At 40.2% G+C, this 17,406-nt stretch overlaps 1 protein-coding gene across 1 annotated transcript in view; it reads right to left on the reverse strand.

Moving 5' to 3' along the window:
- The window catches only part of tmem37 (transmembrane protein 37), a 44,275-nt gene extending 31,850 nt beyond the window's left edge, over positions 1 to 12,425 (reverse strand). The window contains exon 1 of the mRNA XM_080199271.1: positions 12,276 to 12,425. Within this exon, the coding sequence (XP_080055397.1) occupies positions 12,276 to 12,299 (24 nt within the window). The 5' untranslated portion in view covers positions 12,300 to 12,425. The remainder of the gene's footprint in view (positions 1 to 12,275) is intronic.
- Between the last annotated feature and the right edge of the window lie 4,981 nt (positions 12,426 to 17,406).

Genomic DNA, 17,406 nt, shown 5'->3' on the forward strand with positions numbered 1-17,406 from the left:
ATCAGGCACAAAATGTCCTATCCTGAAGCCATGTTTTTGCCAAAAGTACATCATCATATCCGTCTATTTTAATTAGAGCCTCGCAACATTATATCAAGTGCTTTGCACATACACATGCAAGTACGAGGACACCAGAAATAGATGCAGGAATAGACCATGTCGCCCATTCAGCCTGCTCCTCCATTCACTACAATCAAAGCTCATCTTGGGCTTCAGCTCCATTTTATCACCAGCCCTCCATAATCCCTTAATTCCCTGAGAAACCAAAAATCTGTCTATCCCAGCCTTAAATGTATTCACCAGTAGAGTATCCATGACTCCATGGGTGAAGTATTTTCTCTGCAAGTCAGTCCTAAATGATTTGAGTCTTACTCTTAGACTGTGCCCCTGGGTTTTAATTCCTCAACCAATGGAAACAATCTCTCAGCGTCCATCCTATCAAATCCCTTCAGATTTTGTAATTTTCAATCAGATCGCCAGAGAAAATATCCAGAGAATGTAAACTTAATTTACTCAGTCTCTCATCACAGGATAACCTCCTCATCCGAGGGACCAATTGCTGTACCACTTTCAATGCCAGGAGATCCTTCTTTAAAATGTGGAGACCAAAATTACGCAGTACTCTGGATATAGTCAAACCAAAATCTTTAACTCAATCCTCTTGCATTAAAGGCCAGCATGCCATTTGCCTTCCTAATTGCTTGCGGCACTTGTGTGCTAACTTCTTGCATTCTTTGCATGAATTCATCCAAGTCTCTTTGAACATCAACACTGAGAAGTTTCATACCTTTTAAAAAAATATTCTGCATTTCTATTCTTATGACTAAACTGGATAACTTCACACTTTCTAACATTATACTATATCTACCATCTTGATGCCCACACATTAACCTTTCTATGTTTCTTTGCAGCCTGCTTACTTTCTTCCCACCTAGCTTTCTATCATCAGGAGACTTTGATACATTACTCCTTGTCTCTTCATTCAAGTCATTACTATCGTTTGTAAACAGTTATGGTTTCAGCACTTGCAGCTCTCCACTACTCACAGCCTATCAACTTGAAAAAGTCCTGTTTATGCCCACTCTGATATCTATCCATTGATCAATCCTCTATCCATGCTAAAATATTACCTCCAAATCCGTGAGTCCTTATTTTGCTTATTAACTTTCTATGTGGTGCATTATACGATGCCTTTTGGAAATCCAGGTATACTACATCTACTGACTCCCCTTTATCTACCCTACTAGTTAAATCCTCATATGCAATTTGGTTTAGATGAAGCCAATTGGATTTGTTGAATTTCCCCTCTACCTAAACTCATCTGATACCATACAAAACTGAAACTTACCTTTTACCCTTTAAGTCAAGAGCTGCAGTGTATAATCTTCTGCTGCCAAATATATCTAATGCACCAGAGTAAGCCTGAGAATTGTAAATTTTGTTTTTTAATGTAATGTCAAACGTCTCAAAATTCCTTTAAAAGGCCTTCACCCTCCTCTTCCTTGTTCGAAATAAATTAAGACTTGAAGCTGGTCCTTGTCCAGAATCATCGACCAATCCATTATGACCCTGACACCTATACCCAGAAAATACCAGACCATTCTTGCCCATTGCAGCTACAGAAAAAGTTTTTTTTTTAATCCTTCTTCATGATATCCTGGTGTTGATTGTGAATTCCCTCTCCCGAATCACCATTTTTGTTCATGACTAAGCTACCTTACACCTTTCAGACAACTTTAGGCTCCCCAGAATCTTGCAATACCTCACCCACACCATAATTGTCTCAGATAGCTGGCCACTTCCTTCCTATGTCTCTCTATTCCTCTTTAGCTGTACGATGCTTCTCATATGATGGTGTACCATAGAAATCCGCTTCTCCTATATAAAGATGGATGACTCCAACTGTTTCTCAAGGTCTGTAACTTTGAGAGCAAGGACCCACCTATAGAAATTCCCTCATTTTCCTGAACAGTTGTGGTTTTGAAAAACACCCTATAAAATCTATATTGTCTTTTCAAAGGGGCATGGATAAATATTAGAAAAGGTTAAGCACAGAAAGGTCTGAGAAAAAGGTAGGGAAAGGATTAAGTGTACAGTTGTTTGATGGATCTTGGACTCCTGGCTCCCTCTGTATTGTAAAATTCTATGATTTAGTTTTAAACCTGGCTCACAACACATCCATGCCTCTTTAAATTATACTAGCTTTAACAGCATATGGGGCTTAGGTCTTTGAATGTTATGCCTACAAAGAATCTTCTCACTACAAACTGTTGCCAAATTATTTCAACAACCTTCAGTTTTATAAACATAAGATTTAATGTTAGGTATCAAGTTATTAATAATCTATCACATAAAAGCACTAAATCATATGGTGGTAGAAAAGAAGTCAAAGTTTTTGTAGCAGAATTACATCCTTGACCCATGTTCAACTTGGCATGGTAATTGCTAAGAAAGTTTATAACGCAACATTCCAAAGTGTAAACTTCAGCAAGTGTTTTTCTGGAAACCAGGTTCTATCTTCCTTCTATCGTTAATTTTAATTCTAGGAAATTAACATGCTAAGTGTGAGTGAAAAGAGTTATTAAAGGCAAGAAAGTAGAGTAGAGGACTGTGGATGATCAGCCATGATTTCATTGAACAGTACAGCAAACACAATGGGCCGAATGGCTACTTCTGCTCCTACATCTTATGGTCCATCAGTCAAGGTAATTGTTTTGAGAACAAAAAGCAAATTTTTGCATCAGGTGGAAATCTGAAAGGAGAACAGAATACGCTGGACACACTCCAAAGGTTAAGAGAACTGAGAAGTAAACGTTTGGCATGTGCTCACAGATTACTTCAAAATCTTTTCACAGGGTCAAATGAAAAAGCAAATAGGCCATACCTGCGTTAATGAATTTAACAAACAGACAAATTATAAAGGATGAGCACGGCAATACATTACGATGCGAGTTGGTGTAACTACTAGATGGGAAAATCCCAGAATGGAAACCTGGCTCAGAAGAATGTAACATTTTACTTTTTTTAAGAAAATATAGAGGAACAGAGTCACAGGACTGCTAATTAGTTTTTTATTAACAGGAGAAAACGATTATCTTACAACGCTCTTTTACTCTCCCCTTAGCTTCACAAATGTATACAGTTTTCAAACATCTGACTCTGAAACCAGATGGTCAATGCTACTCAACTGATTCTCTGTAGATTTCTTCTCACTATCCCCCAGATGATTGTCAGTCCTTCCAAACCACACTCCCAAAAAGATGCACTGTAAAATCGTCTTTCAAACGATGTCTTCCATCAGCTGTTTTCATTAAGAATCCAGCTCCTGCTTTAACATCATCCTTTCAAACAAGCTTCCACTTTGTTTTTTTAATAAGGAATCCAGCTCCAACTCTCTTTTCAGGCTTCCTTTGTCTTAAATCTTTCATACAAGCTCCAAGATCCATCCACCGATTTCCACAATTATTTAAAATAACATATCACAAACTGTTGTAAGATATCACAAATCTGAGAACAACTTCAGATATCATTCAGGCCTCTGACTAACCAATTTTTTTTCAGCTGTCTAATTGTGCGGAGGGTGTGGAGTGGCAGCAGAAGGATCTAGATAGGCTGGGCGAATGGGCCAGGAACTGGCAAATGGAATTTAATGTTGGCAAGTGCGAGGTGGTCCACTTTGGTAGGAATAACGGTAGGAAGGATTATTACTTACGTGGCGAAAAACTGCAGCAGGCGACGGTGCAGAGGGACCTCGGGGTCCTTGTGCATGAGTCGCAAAAACCCAGCTTGCAGGTGCAGCAGGTGGTCAGGAAGGCAAATGGGATGCTGGCCTTCATAGCGAGGGGGATTGAATATAAAAGTAGGGAGGTCTTGCTGCGGCTGCATAGGGCATTGGTGAGGCCGCAGCTGGAGTACTGTGTGCAGTTTTGGGCGCCGTACTTACGCAAGGATATCTAGGCCTTGGAGGGAGTGCAGAGGAGGTTTACTAGGCTGATGCCGGAGTTGAGGGGGTTGAGCTATGAGGAGAGGCTGAATAAACTAGGCTTGTACTCGTTAGAGTTTAGAAGAATGAGGGGAGATCTCATTGAGACGTATAAGATGATGAATGGGATGGATAGGATAGAGGTGGAGAGACTCTTCCCGCTCAGAAAGGACAGTAGGACTAGGGGGCACAGCCTCAAGATAAAGGGGGGGTGGTTTAGAACGGAGTTGAGGAATAACTTCTTCACTCAAAGGGTGGTGAATCTCTGGAATACTCTGCCCGTTGAAGTGGTGGAGGCTACCTCGCTAAATATTTTTAAGACGCGGGTTGATGGGTTTTTGATAAGAGAGGGGATTAAGGGTTATGCCACGACAGATCAGCCATGATCTTATTGAATGGTGGGGCAGGCTCAAAGGGCTAGATGGCCTACTCCTGCTCCTATTTCTTATGTTCTTATGTTCACTGAAAATATCCTGTTCTCGCCCTTGTTGGAAACAGCTCTATTTCTCCAGTGTCCTTAACTAACTGCCCTTTAGATTTCTGCACTTGTTTCTTAACCATTACTCCACGGAATGGTTTTTCTTCTAGCAAAGCTGAGACAGATGTTCCCTATTTAGTTTCCTATAGCCAACTGCCACAATTCACTTAAAAACACAATAACAAAAACTATTGTTTTACTTCTCCAAGCTTGTTTACCTTTTACGCTGCAACCATCTCCAAGCACCACAGAAGTACAGTTTGTACTAAATAACCACCCACACATGCAAACACCTTTGCCTGACATGAATCTAGCTAGAGTTTCACCCTTTCCTATGCAAAACCACTAAATTAAACTTACTTAAATCTCTTATTTCTAACATTTAACAATACAAATATGTCTAATCCAAAACTACCTCAGCTTTCATGACAAGTAACAAATACAAATAGTTCAAAATATATTTGCCTTCTTCTGTCATCACATCTACATGATTTGCTAAGATAAAGGTTAGCCTATTGGCTTTTCTTCTCTGTAATAAATATTAGTCTTCCAGAGATTTTAAAGCATATCTTATGTAAGTATTTTAGTTTGATTTGATTGATTATTGTCACATGTATTAACATACAGCAAAAAGTATTGTTTCTTGAGCACTATACAGACAAAACATACTGTTCATACAGCAGGAAACAAGAGAGTGCAGAATATAGTGTTACAGTCATAGCTACGGTGTAGACAAAGATCAACTTAATGCAAAGTAAGTCCATTCAAAAGTCTGACAGCAGCAGGGAAGAAGCTGTTCTTGAGTCGGTTGGTACATGACATTAGATTTTTGTTTCTTTTTCCCAAAGGAAGAAGATGGAAGAGACAACGTCTGGGATGCATGGGGTCCTTAATTATGCTTGCTGCTTTGCCAAGGCAGCAGGAAGTGTAGACAGAGTCAATGGATGGGAGGCTGGTTTGGGTGCTGGACTCTGTAACACAAAGTCCAGCTCAACACAGTACTGCTGTGGCAGAGTACTTAACTTAGGGAATTTGGTGTCTAAGGGAATTAATAAGAGTAGATTTATTTCTAAAATCTGGTCAAGTTTACATTTAACATTTAATTTAACTTTAACATGAACATGTAGGCTAGGACTTTCTGGCTCTATCATAGTGGGACCTGCTGCAGAAGATTAGCCGCCTATCCAAAAATCCATTAATTTTTTAACAGGACTGGAAGATCCCAGCAGCAGGCAAGACCGGATGATCCCACCCATAGTTTCTTTCAGTCTTACTCATTGTGATAAACAAATTGCCTTTTGGTGGCGGTTGCTCAATTAGCTAATTAAATAGGAGGCTAATTAGAATTAGTTCCCTAGTCAACAAGGCCTGACTCAGGTATTCCAGAAGATAACATTACAGGAGGTACTACTTATGCACAAACTGAGTAGCATAAAGTCCAGCTTGACATAGTATTGTTGTGACAGAGTACTTATGTAACTTAGGGAATTTGGTGCAATGAGGGAAGAGATGCTGTTCTGAGAGAGGGAGCAAAATACAGTGAGATCTTGGACTGGTAGTCCAGAGGCATTCATTAGGTTAGTAAGTGGCTGCTTGGTTGGTGAGTTTCTTTTTTCCTTCTCTAAATTTGGAATGGTTTCAACCAGGCAAGTTTTATTAGTTAAATTATTTCATATAATGACAAATATTTGTTGAATAGAGACATTAATTAAACAAATGGGGTGAAGTCTAAGATATGGCAGAACAGATTGTGTATCTGGATTGCAGAACGTTGGAGTTTATGAACAGTGATGCTGCCTCGAGCAAACATATCTACAGGAGACGTTCCCATCTCAAATTACTCCAGCTCCAAGTCATTGAGCTGGAGTGACTCCGACATACAGAACAGGGGGAGAAGTTTCTGGACAATTGAATCCAGAAAATAGCCACACCCCAGGGGAAAAGGTCCAGAAAAGGGAGAGTGTGACTGACACATAAAATGAAAGATAAAATCAACCCATCAATGTGATGACCAGTAAGGGATAGGATGGATGGTAACAAGAGAGATGGCAGAAATATTAAATAATTATTTCACTTCAGTATTTACCAGGGAGATAGAACAGGTAGGTTTGATCTTGAATAATGAGATAAGTACGTTTAAAATTTTAAAAAATGGTATATTGAACAATTAAAATAAACTTGAAGTCGTCAAACCCCCTGGTACTAATGGATTGTACCTACATATTTTTAAAGAAATCTAGGAAAAATGTAACAAACACATTACTACTCTATTTAATAATTCATTAAAAAAAGCTGTAGTGCCAGAGGACCAAGAGAAAACTAGTGTAATTACTATATTTATGAAGCAGGCAGAACATGTCCAGGGAAATATTAACCATCAGCTTAACATCAGTGGTAGAAAAAGCAATGGAATCTTTGCTAAAGAAAATCATGGAAGAACATCTAGAAGTGAAAAAATATAGTGATGAATAATCTGTGCAGATTTCAAGAGGAAAAATCTTGCTTGACCAACCTTACCGAATTTTTTGAAGAGATTTCAGAGAGAACATGAAATCCTGTGCAACAGTCATAGAGATATGCAACGTGGAAACAGGCCCTTCAGCCCAATTCATTCACGTTGACCATGTTTCCTAAACTGACCTAGTCCCATTTGCCTGCATTTGGCCCATATCTCTCTAAACCTATCCTACCCATGCACCTGTCTAAATGTCTCTTATGATAAATGGTAGCTCAGGATCAAAAATATTTTAATATAGTACTAAAAAAGTATATCCAAATTAACTATCACCACTTACATATAAAGAGTTTGATTACTGTGAATACACAGTATGTTTTAAGATTTTAGAAATAGTTGATATCTTCTCTGATTATCTAGGGAAAGAGATAATGTACTCATAACTGAAATTTGACCCTTAAGTTTTACCTCCTTTCAGAACTGACAGTTCACCAGGGAACCAAGACCTACATTCTACCATACACTGCTGTGAAAATCCAGGAGACTCCACCTTATTGCTGCCAAATCTCAGTGCTATTCACTTCAGCGTTGCTAACCCCAGGAGTTCCTCCCTCTACTTAGTTCTATGGAAGTTATAAATCAGTGGTCCTAACTGTACCAACCCTTACAATGGTTGTTGGATAAATATGTGGATGATATTGGAATAGTATAGGTTAGATGGGCTTTAGATTGGTTTTACAGCTCAGCACAACATTGAGGGCCAAAGGACCTGTACTGCGCTGTAATGTTCTATGTTATAATCTGGAACATCTTACGAACTATCCTCAGCTTCAAAGTTGGCAAAGAATTTGAATGCATGGGTGAAAAATATATTTATAAAATAACGGCCACTCATTGATGAAAATAAGAACAGTCAAGACCACTGATTTGTAACTTCCATAGAAAAATGAATAAATGCAACATATTCAATCTCCACATCATCAGAGAGAGAATTTCAAATACAATGGAATAAAAAAGATTTGAGGTTTCTAAAATCAGTGGTACGGATAACATTGCATACATTACATGACATAACAACCCCTTTGTTATAAATAAACGTATCTTCCTCCATTCGCCATCAACAATGTAGTCTTTAAAAGTACATAGAGAAAACATAGTGTCACTTAGCAATGCAATATCAGGCCAGATTTTACCCTGGAACTAGGGTTGCCCACATCCCCACTCTGCATAAAATGTCAGGTATGAGCCTGGGTCTCCTTGACAGCCACTTATCAGCCATTAGCATGAGGTGTGATTTCTGTCCCCGTTGGGAAATCCCTGCTGAAGAGAGCTGCCAGTCAGTTAAATGGCAGGATATCCACCCTGAAAGCCCCTAGGGAACCCATTGCCGATGAGATAAATGCCTGATTGCCATTATGTCAGTTCTGGGTGAAGGTATTTCTGGAATGGCCATGCAGTGATGTCACCAGCTGTCCAGGCATTGGGCGGGTCTACCACTGGGACCACTAAATTTGGCCCTCAGTGCTTGGATCCTCTTGGATTATAAGCAAAAGCCCAGTGTTGACAGGAGGCCCTTAACTCTCCAAGTAATTGCCACCTAAGGGCCTCATTTGGCTCACAGGTAAGCAGCCCATCCACCACCCCCCTCCCCCAACCTCTGGTATAATAACAGTGGTGGGGGGGTGGGATGGGTAGGCATTGGGAATAACACAGTTGCTCTGGAACCCAATTTTACACCCCACCCAACACCCCAACCCCACTGCCATCCTGCCCCATAAGATTCTGCTCACTGTTTTGTGCTGTTCAAATGTCACTGAGCAGAGGATTTTCCAGTGATTCTGTTCCATATGTTTTCTCAATTCACACACCTTTAGATGGAACACAAACTGTATTGCCAAAGCAGAAAGTTATAAATGGTCAGGTTTTGGATCCTATCTGTATAACATATTTGAAATTTCACACTCAGTAAGAGAAGCAAATTAGAGATTCAGAAAAACCAATAACAAGAAATAAAGATTCTCGTCATAGAGTGATACAGCACAGAAACAGGCCCTTCAGCCCACCATGTCTATGCCAACCATCAAATACCAATTTATACTAATCCCATTTATCAACATTTGGACTATAGCCTACCATGCCTTGATGATTTAAGTACTCATCCAGGTGCTTCTTAAATGTTGCAACAGTACCTGCTTCCACCATCCTCTTAGGCAGCACATTCCATATTCCCACCATCTTCTGGGTGAAAAACCTTTTCTCAGATCCCTTCTAAACAACTTACTCCTCACTTTAAATCTATGCCCTTTCGTCTTAGACACCTCTGCCATGGAGAAAAGATTCTTATGGATCTATTCCTTCCACAATTTTGTACATCACTATCTGATCCCCTCCCTCCCTCAGCTTCCTCTGCTCGATGGAAAACATTACAGCACAGTACAGGCCCTTCGGCCCTCAATGTTGTACCGAGCTATGTCCAATCCCAAGATCAAGCTATCCCCTCCCTATAATTCTGGAGCGCTCCATGTGCCTATCCAATAACCGCTTGAAAGTTCCTAAAGTGTCCGACTCCACTATCACAGCAGGCAGTGCATTCCACACCCCAACAACTCTCTGAGTAAAGAATCTACCTTGGGCATCCCTCCTATATCTCCCACCATGAACCTTATATAGTTATGCCAAACCCAACCTATACAGTCTTTGCACATAGTTGAAACTTTCCATCCCAGACAACACCCCGGTGAATCATCTCTGCACCCTCTCCAGTGCAATCACGTTGTTCTGAGAATGTGATGGCCAGAACTGCACACAATACTCCATCTGTGACCTAACCATTGTTTTATAAAGTTGTACCAAGAGTTCACTGCTTTCATATTCTATGCCCCAGCTAATGAAGGCATGCATTCTGTATGCCTTCTTCACCACCCTTTGTACCTGTGCTGCCACCTTGAGCGATCCTGTACACTGGGGTCACTTTGTTTCTCAATACTCCCAAAATGCCAAGCCTCACACTTATCAGGATTAAATTTCATCCGCTGTTGCTCTACCCAATTTACTAGCTGATCAATATCGATCTGTAGCCTAAGACTATCAACAACATCAACTTTTGTGTCATCTGCAAACTTACTAATTATACTTTCTGCATTCACATCCAAGTCATTAATGTATATAACAAACAGCAAATGTCCCAGCACCAATCCCTGTGGTACACCGCTGGTCACAAAAGCAGCCCTCAGCCATCACCCTTTGCCTCCTATTAAGAAGCCAATTTTGGATCCAAGTTGGCAACTTGACTTGGGTCCCATGGGCTCTAACCGTTTGAATCAGCCTTCCATGTAGGACCTTGTCAAAAGCCTTACTGAAGTCCATGTAACCCACTCTGTCAATCTCCCCCTTGCCTCTAATAGCAGCCTGGGATACATTTTATCAGGTTCTGGAAAATTACACACCTTTTTGCCTGCTAAAGCATCTAATACCTCATCCTTATTAATCTTAATGTGCTCTGGAACTTCATTGTCCCAACTGAAATCTCCAACTGCAATGTATTTCTCCTTAGTGAATACAGATAAAAAAAATTCATCTAAAACCTCACCCACATTCTCTGTCTCCACACAGAGATTGACCCTTTGATCTCGAATGGACCCCACTTTCCATGGTCATCCTCTTGCTCTTAACATACTTATAAAAGGCCTTGGGATTTTTCTTAATCTAACCTGCTAATGCTATTTTGTGGCCCTTCATTGCCCACCTAATTTTTTTAAGCACCCGCTGCATTCTCTATATTCCTGAAGGACCTCCCCCATTTTAAGTGCTCTACACCTCCTGCATGTTCCCTTTATATCTTTATCAAATCCTTGATATCCCTTGACATCCAGGGTTCTAGTCAGAAGAATTTGCTGATATATTTTCATTTCAGATAATAACTGTGCAAGTTTTGAATTTCAAATAATAGACGTTTCAACAGCATTGTGGTTTTCCTTGAGAATGGATCAGATGCTAGAAAACAAAAACTTCCTTACTCCTATTTTAAGACTGCACTAAGCTCTGAGAACATGCATCTTACAAATAAGAACAAGGATCATTTTTACTTCCCAAAATTATATAATCGGGATTGTTTGCCATGTCTCTGCAATCAAATTAGTGCATGACAAATCTGAAACGGAAACAAAATACCCATAACCTTCCTTCCTTCCTCAGTTACTGCATAACACGGTGCACTAAAAATATGATTGGTGTTTTAAGCAGAGCATTTTTATTCCATCATCGAAGTATAGTTTTTCTTTTCACTTGAGGTTTCAGGTTTTATTTTTGCACCTGACATAACTGTGGGTGCTGTGTAAAGAAACTCCAGTAAGTTGTCAATGACTCTAGTACACACTCCGTTCCACAGTCACTTTTTTTTAGGCCAAGCATCGGGATTCATTGAAGGTCTCTAGTTCAGTCGCTTTTTCTCTCCACGAATGCTGCCGGACCTGCTGAGTTTTTCCAACTTTTTATTTTATATATTCTAGTTAGTCCTCCTGTGACTAATTCTGATAAGATCCATAAACAGTCACCTTTTACCAGTCTATAAATAACGGGAGAGTTCCCTTTAAAGTTTTCCTGTTGTTTTCACACATTGTTGATATGTAAGCCATTCCCCAAATGCTTTCAGTCCTACACTTCGAGCGGGGTGGGTAACTGCTGTGCTCAAATCAAAGTTAAAACTTAGATTTATGTTGGGTTGGGTTGGGTCGGCAATACAAAACTGTAGCTAACAGTCATGTTCACGAGGGGATATATAACTGCGACAAGGATAATCTGAGAGGAAACTGATTTGTTTAGAAATAATAACTTTCATTCGCCTGCAGTATGTTTTATGGAACACAATGATTTGTTTAAACAAATTTTGTTTCCCATCTGAGAAGAAATCTATCAAATCGAAACAACATAAAATCAGGAGTTGTCTTCAAGCCAGCAAATAACAATTAGGGCTGGAGTCCTTTTTCCGACATTGACCAAGCTATTGAATCTTTTTGTCTCTGGTGTTAGCAGAACCTCTTTAAAGCGCTATTCACAATTCACTTATCATTTTACTGGAGGCGCTAGAAAGCCGGTCGCGACAATTAAAGGGCAGTCAAAACTTTTACAAGGTTATTTAAGTGGTTTAATAGCAATCACTCTATCCTATTCTTCAAACTCTCCTTTGCAATCCCGCCTCTGAATTGGAACCACTGGATTGCTACTCTTTTCTAAATTTAAATTGACGTAAACGAAAGAAAAAAAACATATCTTTTCGGAATAAACAAGGTTTTCCTTCTCCTTATTTCAGGACTGCAAAACATAAATTCTAGTGGGTGGGGGGGAAATAAAAGACAGTGTACCTTTAAGAGGAGAGCAGGCTTCATGGTTTTTGGATCACGGCTGGCAGTGGTGACTAAGAAAGGCGATGTTGTTTGTTTGGAGACATTGAAGGTTTCTCGATCAATTTCTACAGTCGAAAGTCTAACAGCTGGCGGGGGGAGGGCGGTTTATGATTAACTAGCGCGGTGTGTAGGGGGAGGGCGTTCCGGAAAAGCGACCAGCTTGCGAAACCCTTTTGCTGACTTGGCCAGAATGTATGTCAGTCAGGCGCTTTGCTGATGAACAGTGTGGTCTCAGGTTGGACTGCGTTCATGCAGGGTTATGTCTGATTTCGGTGCTGGAGAAACGTCTACTTGCTACTGTTTTCTTTTAAGTTACATGCTTCACAGGCACTGTTGAAATTTATGAGACGGCGACTTAATCACCAGTTACCAGATTAAAAGTGCATTAGATTACGGGTGAATGTTTTCAACCTTTGCAAACAAACTATATATATTCACAATAACTTCATTGCAGTGTTAATGTAAGCCTACTTGCGACACTAATAAATAAACTTTAAAACTTAAAAATGTTTAAGAAGGGCTACGCAAGTTACATTCAGGAAGCCGAGGTCACATGTTCTAGACAGGGTGAGCCATACTGATAAGAGCTTTTTAAATGCTGCAATTTGGAACTAAGAGATCATGAACTGCATTGGAAACATCAACTGCGCTGTTAAGATGCGGAACTGTTTGTTGTAGAGTGACTGCAGTCATGGACTGATTATCACAGCTCCTACAACCAGTTTTTTTTGGCCGGATTTGTGGTTAGGGACAATGATCCACTGTTCACTGGTGATCTTGAAGACAGCTATCTACAAAATCCAATGCACTTCATCTTTTTAAATGCTAATTTTAGTATAGTGCCAATTATAGGGAAGCCCTGATCTAGAGCAACAGTGACTACTAAGGCAGACAAAACAACTAATCACATTGCAGAATTTTCACACACAGCAAGTCAGGAATTAATATCCTGTTTTAACCTTTTTTTGATTTGATTTGTTATTGTAGCAGGTATTAGTATAGTGAAAAGTATTGCATGCTACACTGACAAAGCATACTGTACATAGAAGAGGAAAGTGCATAATGAAATGTTTCAGTCATAGCTAGGTTGTAGAGAAAGAGCAATGTAGTGCAAGGTAGGTTTTATTCAAACGTCGGATGGCAGCAGGAAAGAAACCTTCCATGTTTTAAAACTTTATTGAGAGTAAAGCTGAAGTATCATAAACCGATTACAATTATATTAACTTATAAATATATGGACTCATTTAATGCTGAATGCAAACATTTATCATTTCATAAATATTACATTAGGTGTTCAAGGTGTGACAAGTTGAGCAGAAGTAATTGTAACATAACACAGTTAAAATTCCTGTTACACCTCAGTCACCAAGTTATAATTTGTCCACGGATTTCTACAGTCAGATTAATAATATCAAAAATAAAATTGATTACAATTCAGTAATTATTAGAGTCATAGAGGTTTACAGCATGAAAATAGGCCCTTCAGCCCAACTTGTCCATGCCGTCCCTTTTTTAAATTACTTGATAGGAAAAGAAAGGAGGAGCAGGAGTAGGTCATTCAGCTCCTTGAGCCTGCTCCACCATTCAACATGATCATGGCTGATCCTTTATCTCAATGCCATATTCCTGCTTTCTCCCCATATCCTTGATGTCTTTAATATTTAGAAATCTATCTATTTTATTTTTAAATATATTCTCCAGCTTTCTGTAATAGAGAATCCCACAGGTTCACACCTTCTTGAGTGAAGAAATCTCCTTATCTTAGTCTGTATCCTGAGACCGGGACCCCTTATTCCAAACCTTCCAGCTGGGGAAACATCATCACTGCATCCAGTCCTGTCAGAATTTTATACATTTCATTCTTCTAAACTCCAGTGAATATCGATCCAATCAACCCAATCTCTCCTCTTATGACAATCTTGCCATCCCAGGAATTAGGTTGGTGAGCCTTCCTGTGCTCTATCGATAACAAGTACATCCTTTCTTTGGTAAGGAGACCAAAATTGCATGGAATACTCCAGGTGTGGTCTCATCAAAGCCCTGTACAGCTGCTGTAAGACATTCCTGCTCCTGGCATTAAAAAAATCTGTAATGGTAACCATAAAACTACCAGCTTGTCATTACAAACCCATTTGGTTTATTAATGCAAGCCATGTACATAAGAAAACGCAGAACAAGTTCAATTCTGGACCTTGATCTCTCTCTACAGTATTCACATCCTCTGTACTTAGCAGTGCATTCCTTGCCATCCCATCGAATATCAATCCGTATTCTAAAGTGAAATAGCCAGAGTTGTTGAATCTTAAAGTGCATGATATATAGTGTAAAGCTTGTGTGTATGTGTGTGTATACGGCAAATTGTGCAGAGGGTGTGGAGAGTCTGCAGAAGGATCTAGATAGGCTGGGCGAATGGGCCAGGAAATGGCAAATGGAATTTAATGTTGGCAAGTGCGAGGTGGTCCACTTTGGTAGGAATAATGGTAGGAAGGGTTATTACTTAAGTGGCGAAAAACTGCAGCAGGCGACGGTGCAGAGGGACCTCAGGGTCCTTGTGCATGAGTCACAAAAACCTAGCTTGCAGGTGCAGCAGGTGGTCAGGAAGGCGAATGGGATGCTGGCCTTCATCACGAGGGGGATTGAATATAAAAGTAGGGAGGTCTTGCTACGGCTGTATAGGGCATTGGTGAGGCCGCAGCTGGAGTACTGTGTGCAGTTTTGGGCGCCGTACTTACGCAAGGATATTTTGGCCTTGGAGGGAGTGCAGAGGAGGTTTAGTAGGCTGATGCCGGAGTTGAGGGGGTTGAGCTATGAGGAGAGGCTGAATAAATTAGGCTTGTACTCGTTAGAGTTTAGAAGAATGAGGGGAGATCTCATTGAGATGTATAAGATGATGAATGGGATGGATAGGATAGAGGTGGAGAGACTCTTCCCACTCAGAAAGGATAGTAGGACTAGGGGGCACAGCCTCAAGATAAAGGGGGGGCGGTTTAGAACGGAGTTGAGGAGGAACTTCTTCACTCAAAGGGTGGTGAATCTCTGGAATTCTCTGCCCGTTGAAGTGGTGGAGGCTACCTCGCTAAATATTTTTAAGACGCGGGTTGATGGGTTTTTGATCAGAGAGGGGACTAAGGGTTATGGGGAGAGGGCGGGAAAGTGGAGCTGAGCCACGACAGATCAGCCATGATCTTATTGAATGGCGGGGCAGGCTCGAAGGGCTGGATGGCCTACTCCTGCTCCTATTTCTTATGTTCTTATGTAACAACTGTTGCTATCTCTTTGCTGTTAATAAAAAGTTTATCTTATATTTTTTAGCCTAAACTTTGGTTTAAGAGGATGTTTAATCATTCCAGTTCCCTAAATTTTGAGCAGACAACATGAGGATCATCTATCCAACTGGTCTTTGGCATTGAACTCAAGGAGAAATGAGGGAAAGTTCAAAACCTTCCTCAAATCTCTCCATGTTAGACTCTGTAATTAATCAGTAAGCTAAAGTCCACATTTCTCCCCTCTGTTTCACTCAGGTTTCCCTTCTGGAGTACTGCCACACTCCAGAATAAACTCCAGAGCTACTGCTCTTTTTGGCCAATCAAATAAATCAAATCAATTAACAAAGGGACAAATTAAAAGGGATGGCTGCCAGGAGGAGGGGAACTGTCCAAAACAAAGGAAAAAGTGGAAAGGAAACATAAAACATCAAATCAAAATGTGATTAAAGGGGTCAATAATGCACCCCAGTCCCTGTGGTGCCCAGTAGACATGGGAGGCGTTAACAGTACCTTCGGACATGCATGCCCTCTCTCCAGGGACACCTGGCTGTGAATATAACTGTAGTAGAGGGGCAAGCAGTCTGGTTGGATGACCCCCTTGGTTGGCCGCTGCCTGGATCTGAACTCCAGTACGACCAACACCTAAAATGTTGCTAAATCCCACAATATTCTCTCATTGCCCATTAGTGTCAACAACAACAACTTGCATTTATATAGTGCATGTAACATAGTAAAACTATCCAATGTGCTTCACAGGAGTGATTATCAAACAAATATCAACCTCTAAATATCTACCTCTAACATGCCAGTTATCTTGCTGTAAATCCTGTATTTTCAACAAACTTAAAGGATTTTTAACGTTATGTAAAGGAGTATTTAATATTCAAAGAAGATTACTTACTATTTTTATAGAATAGATGACAAAATTAAGAGATTTGATTCCTCAAATGCACCTATTAATTTCATTTTCCTTTTCTGTGTGATAATAATTGTACCTGTCACCTTTAATCAGAGATTCTGATAATTACTTGTGCTATAAATGCTGTATGGCTGGTACCATTGAAGGTGCTGCTTGAGCACTTCCTTAACATGTTCAAGGATGATGCTACCACTGAAAGTAGGCACCTCCCTTGCTGATATTATCATGTATTCCTATGGAGAATATTATTGAGGATGGTGATGCTGAAGCAAAATACACATTTGAAGGCATCAAGATTAATATCTCATTAGTGGTGCCAATGAGGGTTTTGCCTGCTGACTGCTCAGTTCTCACTTGATAAAGATATGACTGGTAAAGATTTGGCTGGAGGACATCGTGGACATCCATTTTCCCACCAACTTCAAATGGGGCCCAATCTTCCTGCTCAAAACAAGTAGAAGACTATTTAAATATGCAAATTGAGATCCTAGGCTGGTTGTATGATCTGAATGGTAATTTTAATGTACTAATGGGCACTGTACGTGTGTGCAATATAGATAGAGCTCCACAAAAAATCTTCAGGCATGTCTCCACCTCATTCATGCTCTCAGCCCCCAGAATCTTCACCAGTCCCCATTCACCTTGCAGAGGTGAGGTGATTTTCCATGGTCAGTAACTGGCAAGTTGTAGTATGTGTCATGTCATGAGTGATCTGCGCAAAGAGAAATCCTTGGCTCGTCGTCGGTTGATGATTTGTACTGAGCCTTTTCATTAGTGATATTTGCCACTGTCAGGGGCAAGGCAAAAGACAGGTCCCAAATCTACCTCAGCCAAAATAGGAAGCAAACCTGTGCTGTTGACATTCTGAATCTCACACTAGTTATCTAGTCTAACTGGCCCCCTG

This window comes from Carcharhinus amblyrhynchos, chromosome 11 (genome assembly GCF_965287045.1).
Source record: "Carcharhinus amblyrhynchos chromosome 11, sCarAmb.v2.hapA, whole genome shotgun sequence".
In the NCBI taxonomy this organism is placed as follows: Eukaryota; Metazoa; Chordata; class Chondrichthyes; order Carcharhiniformes; family Carcharhinidae; genus Carcharhinus; species Carcharhinus amblyrhynchos.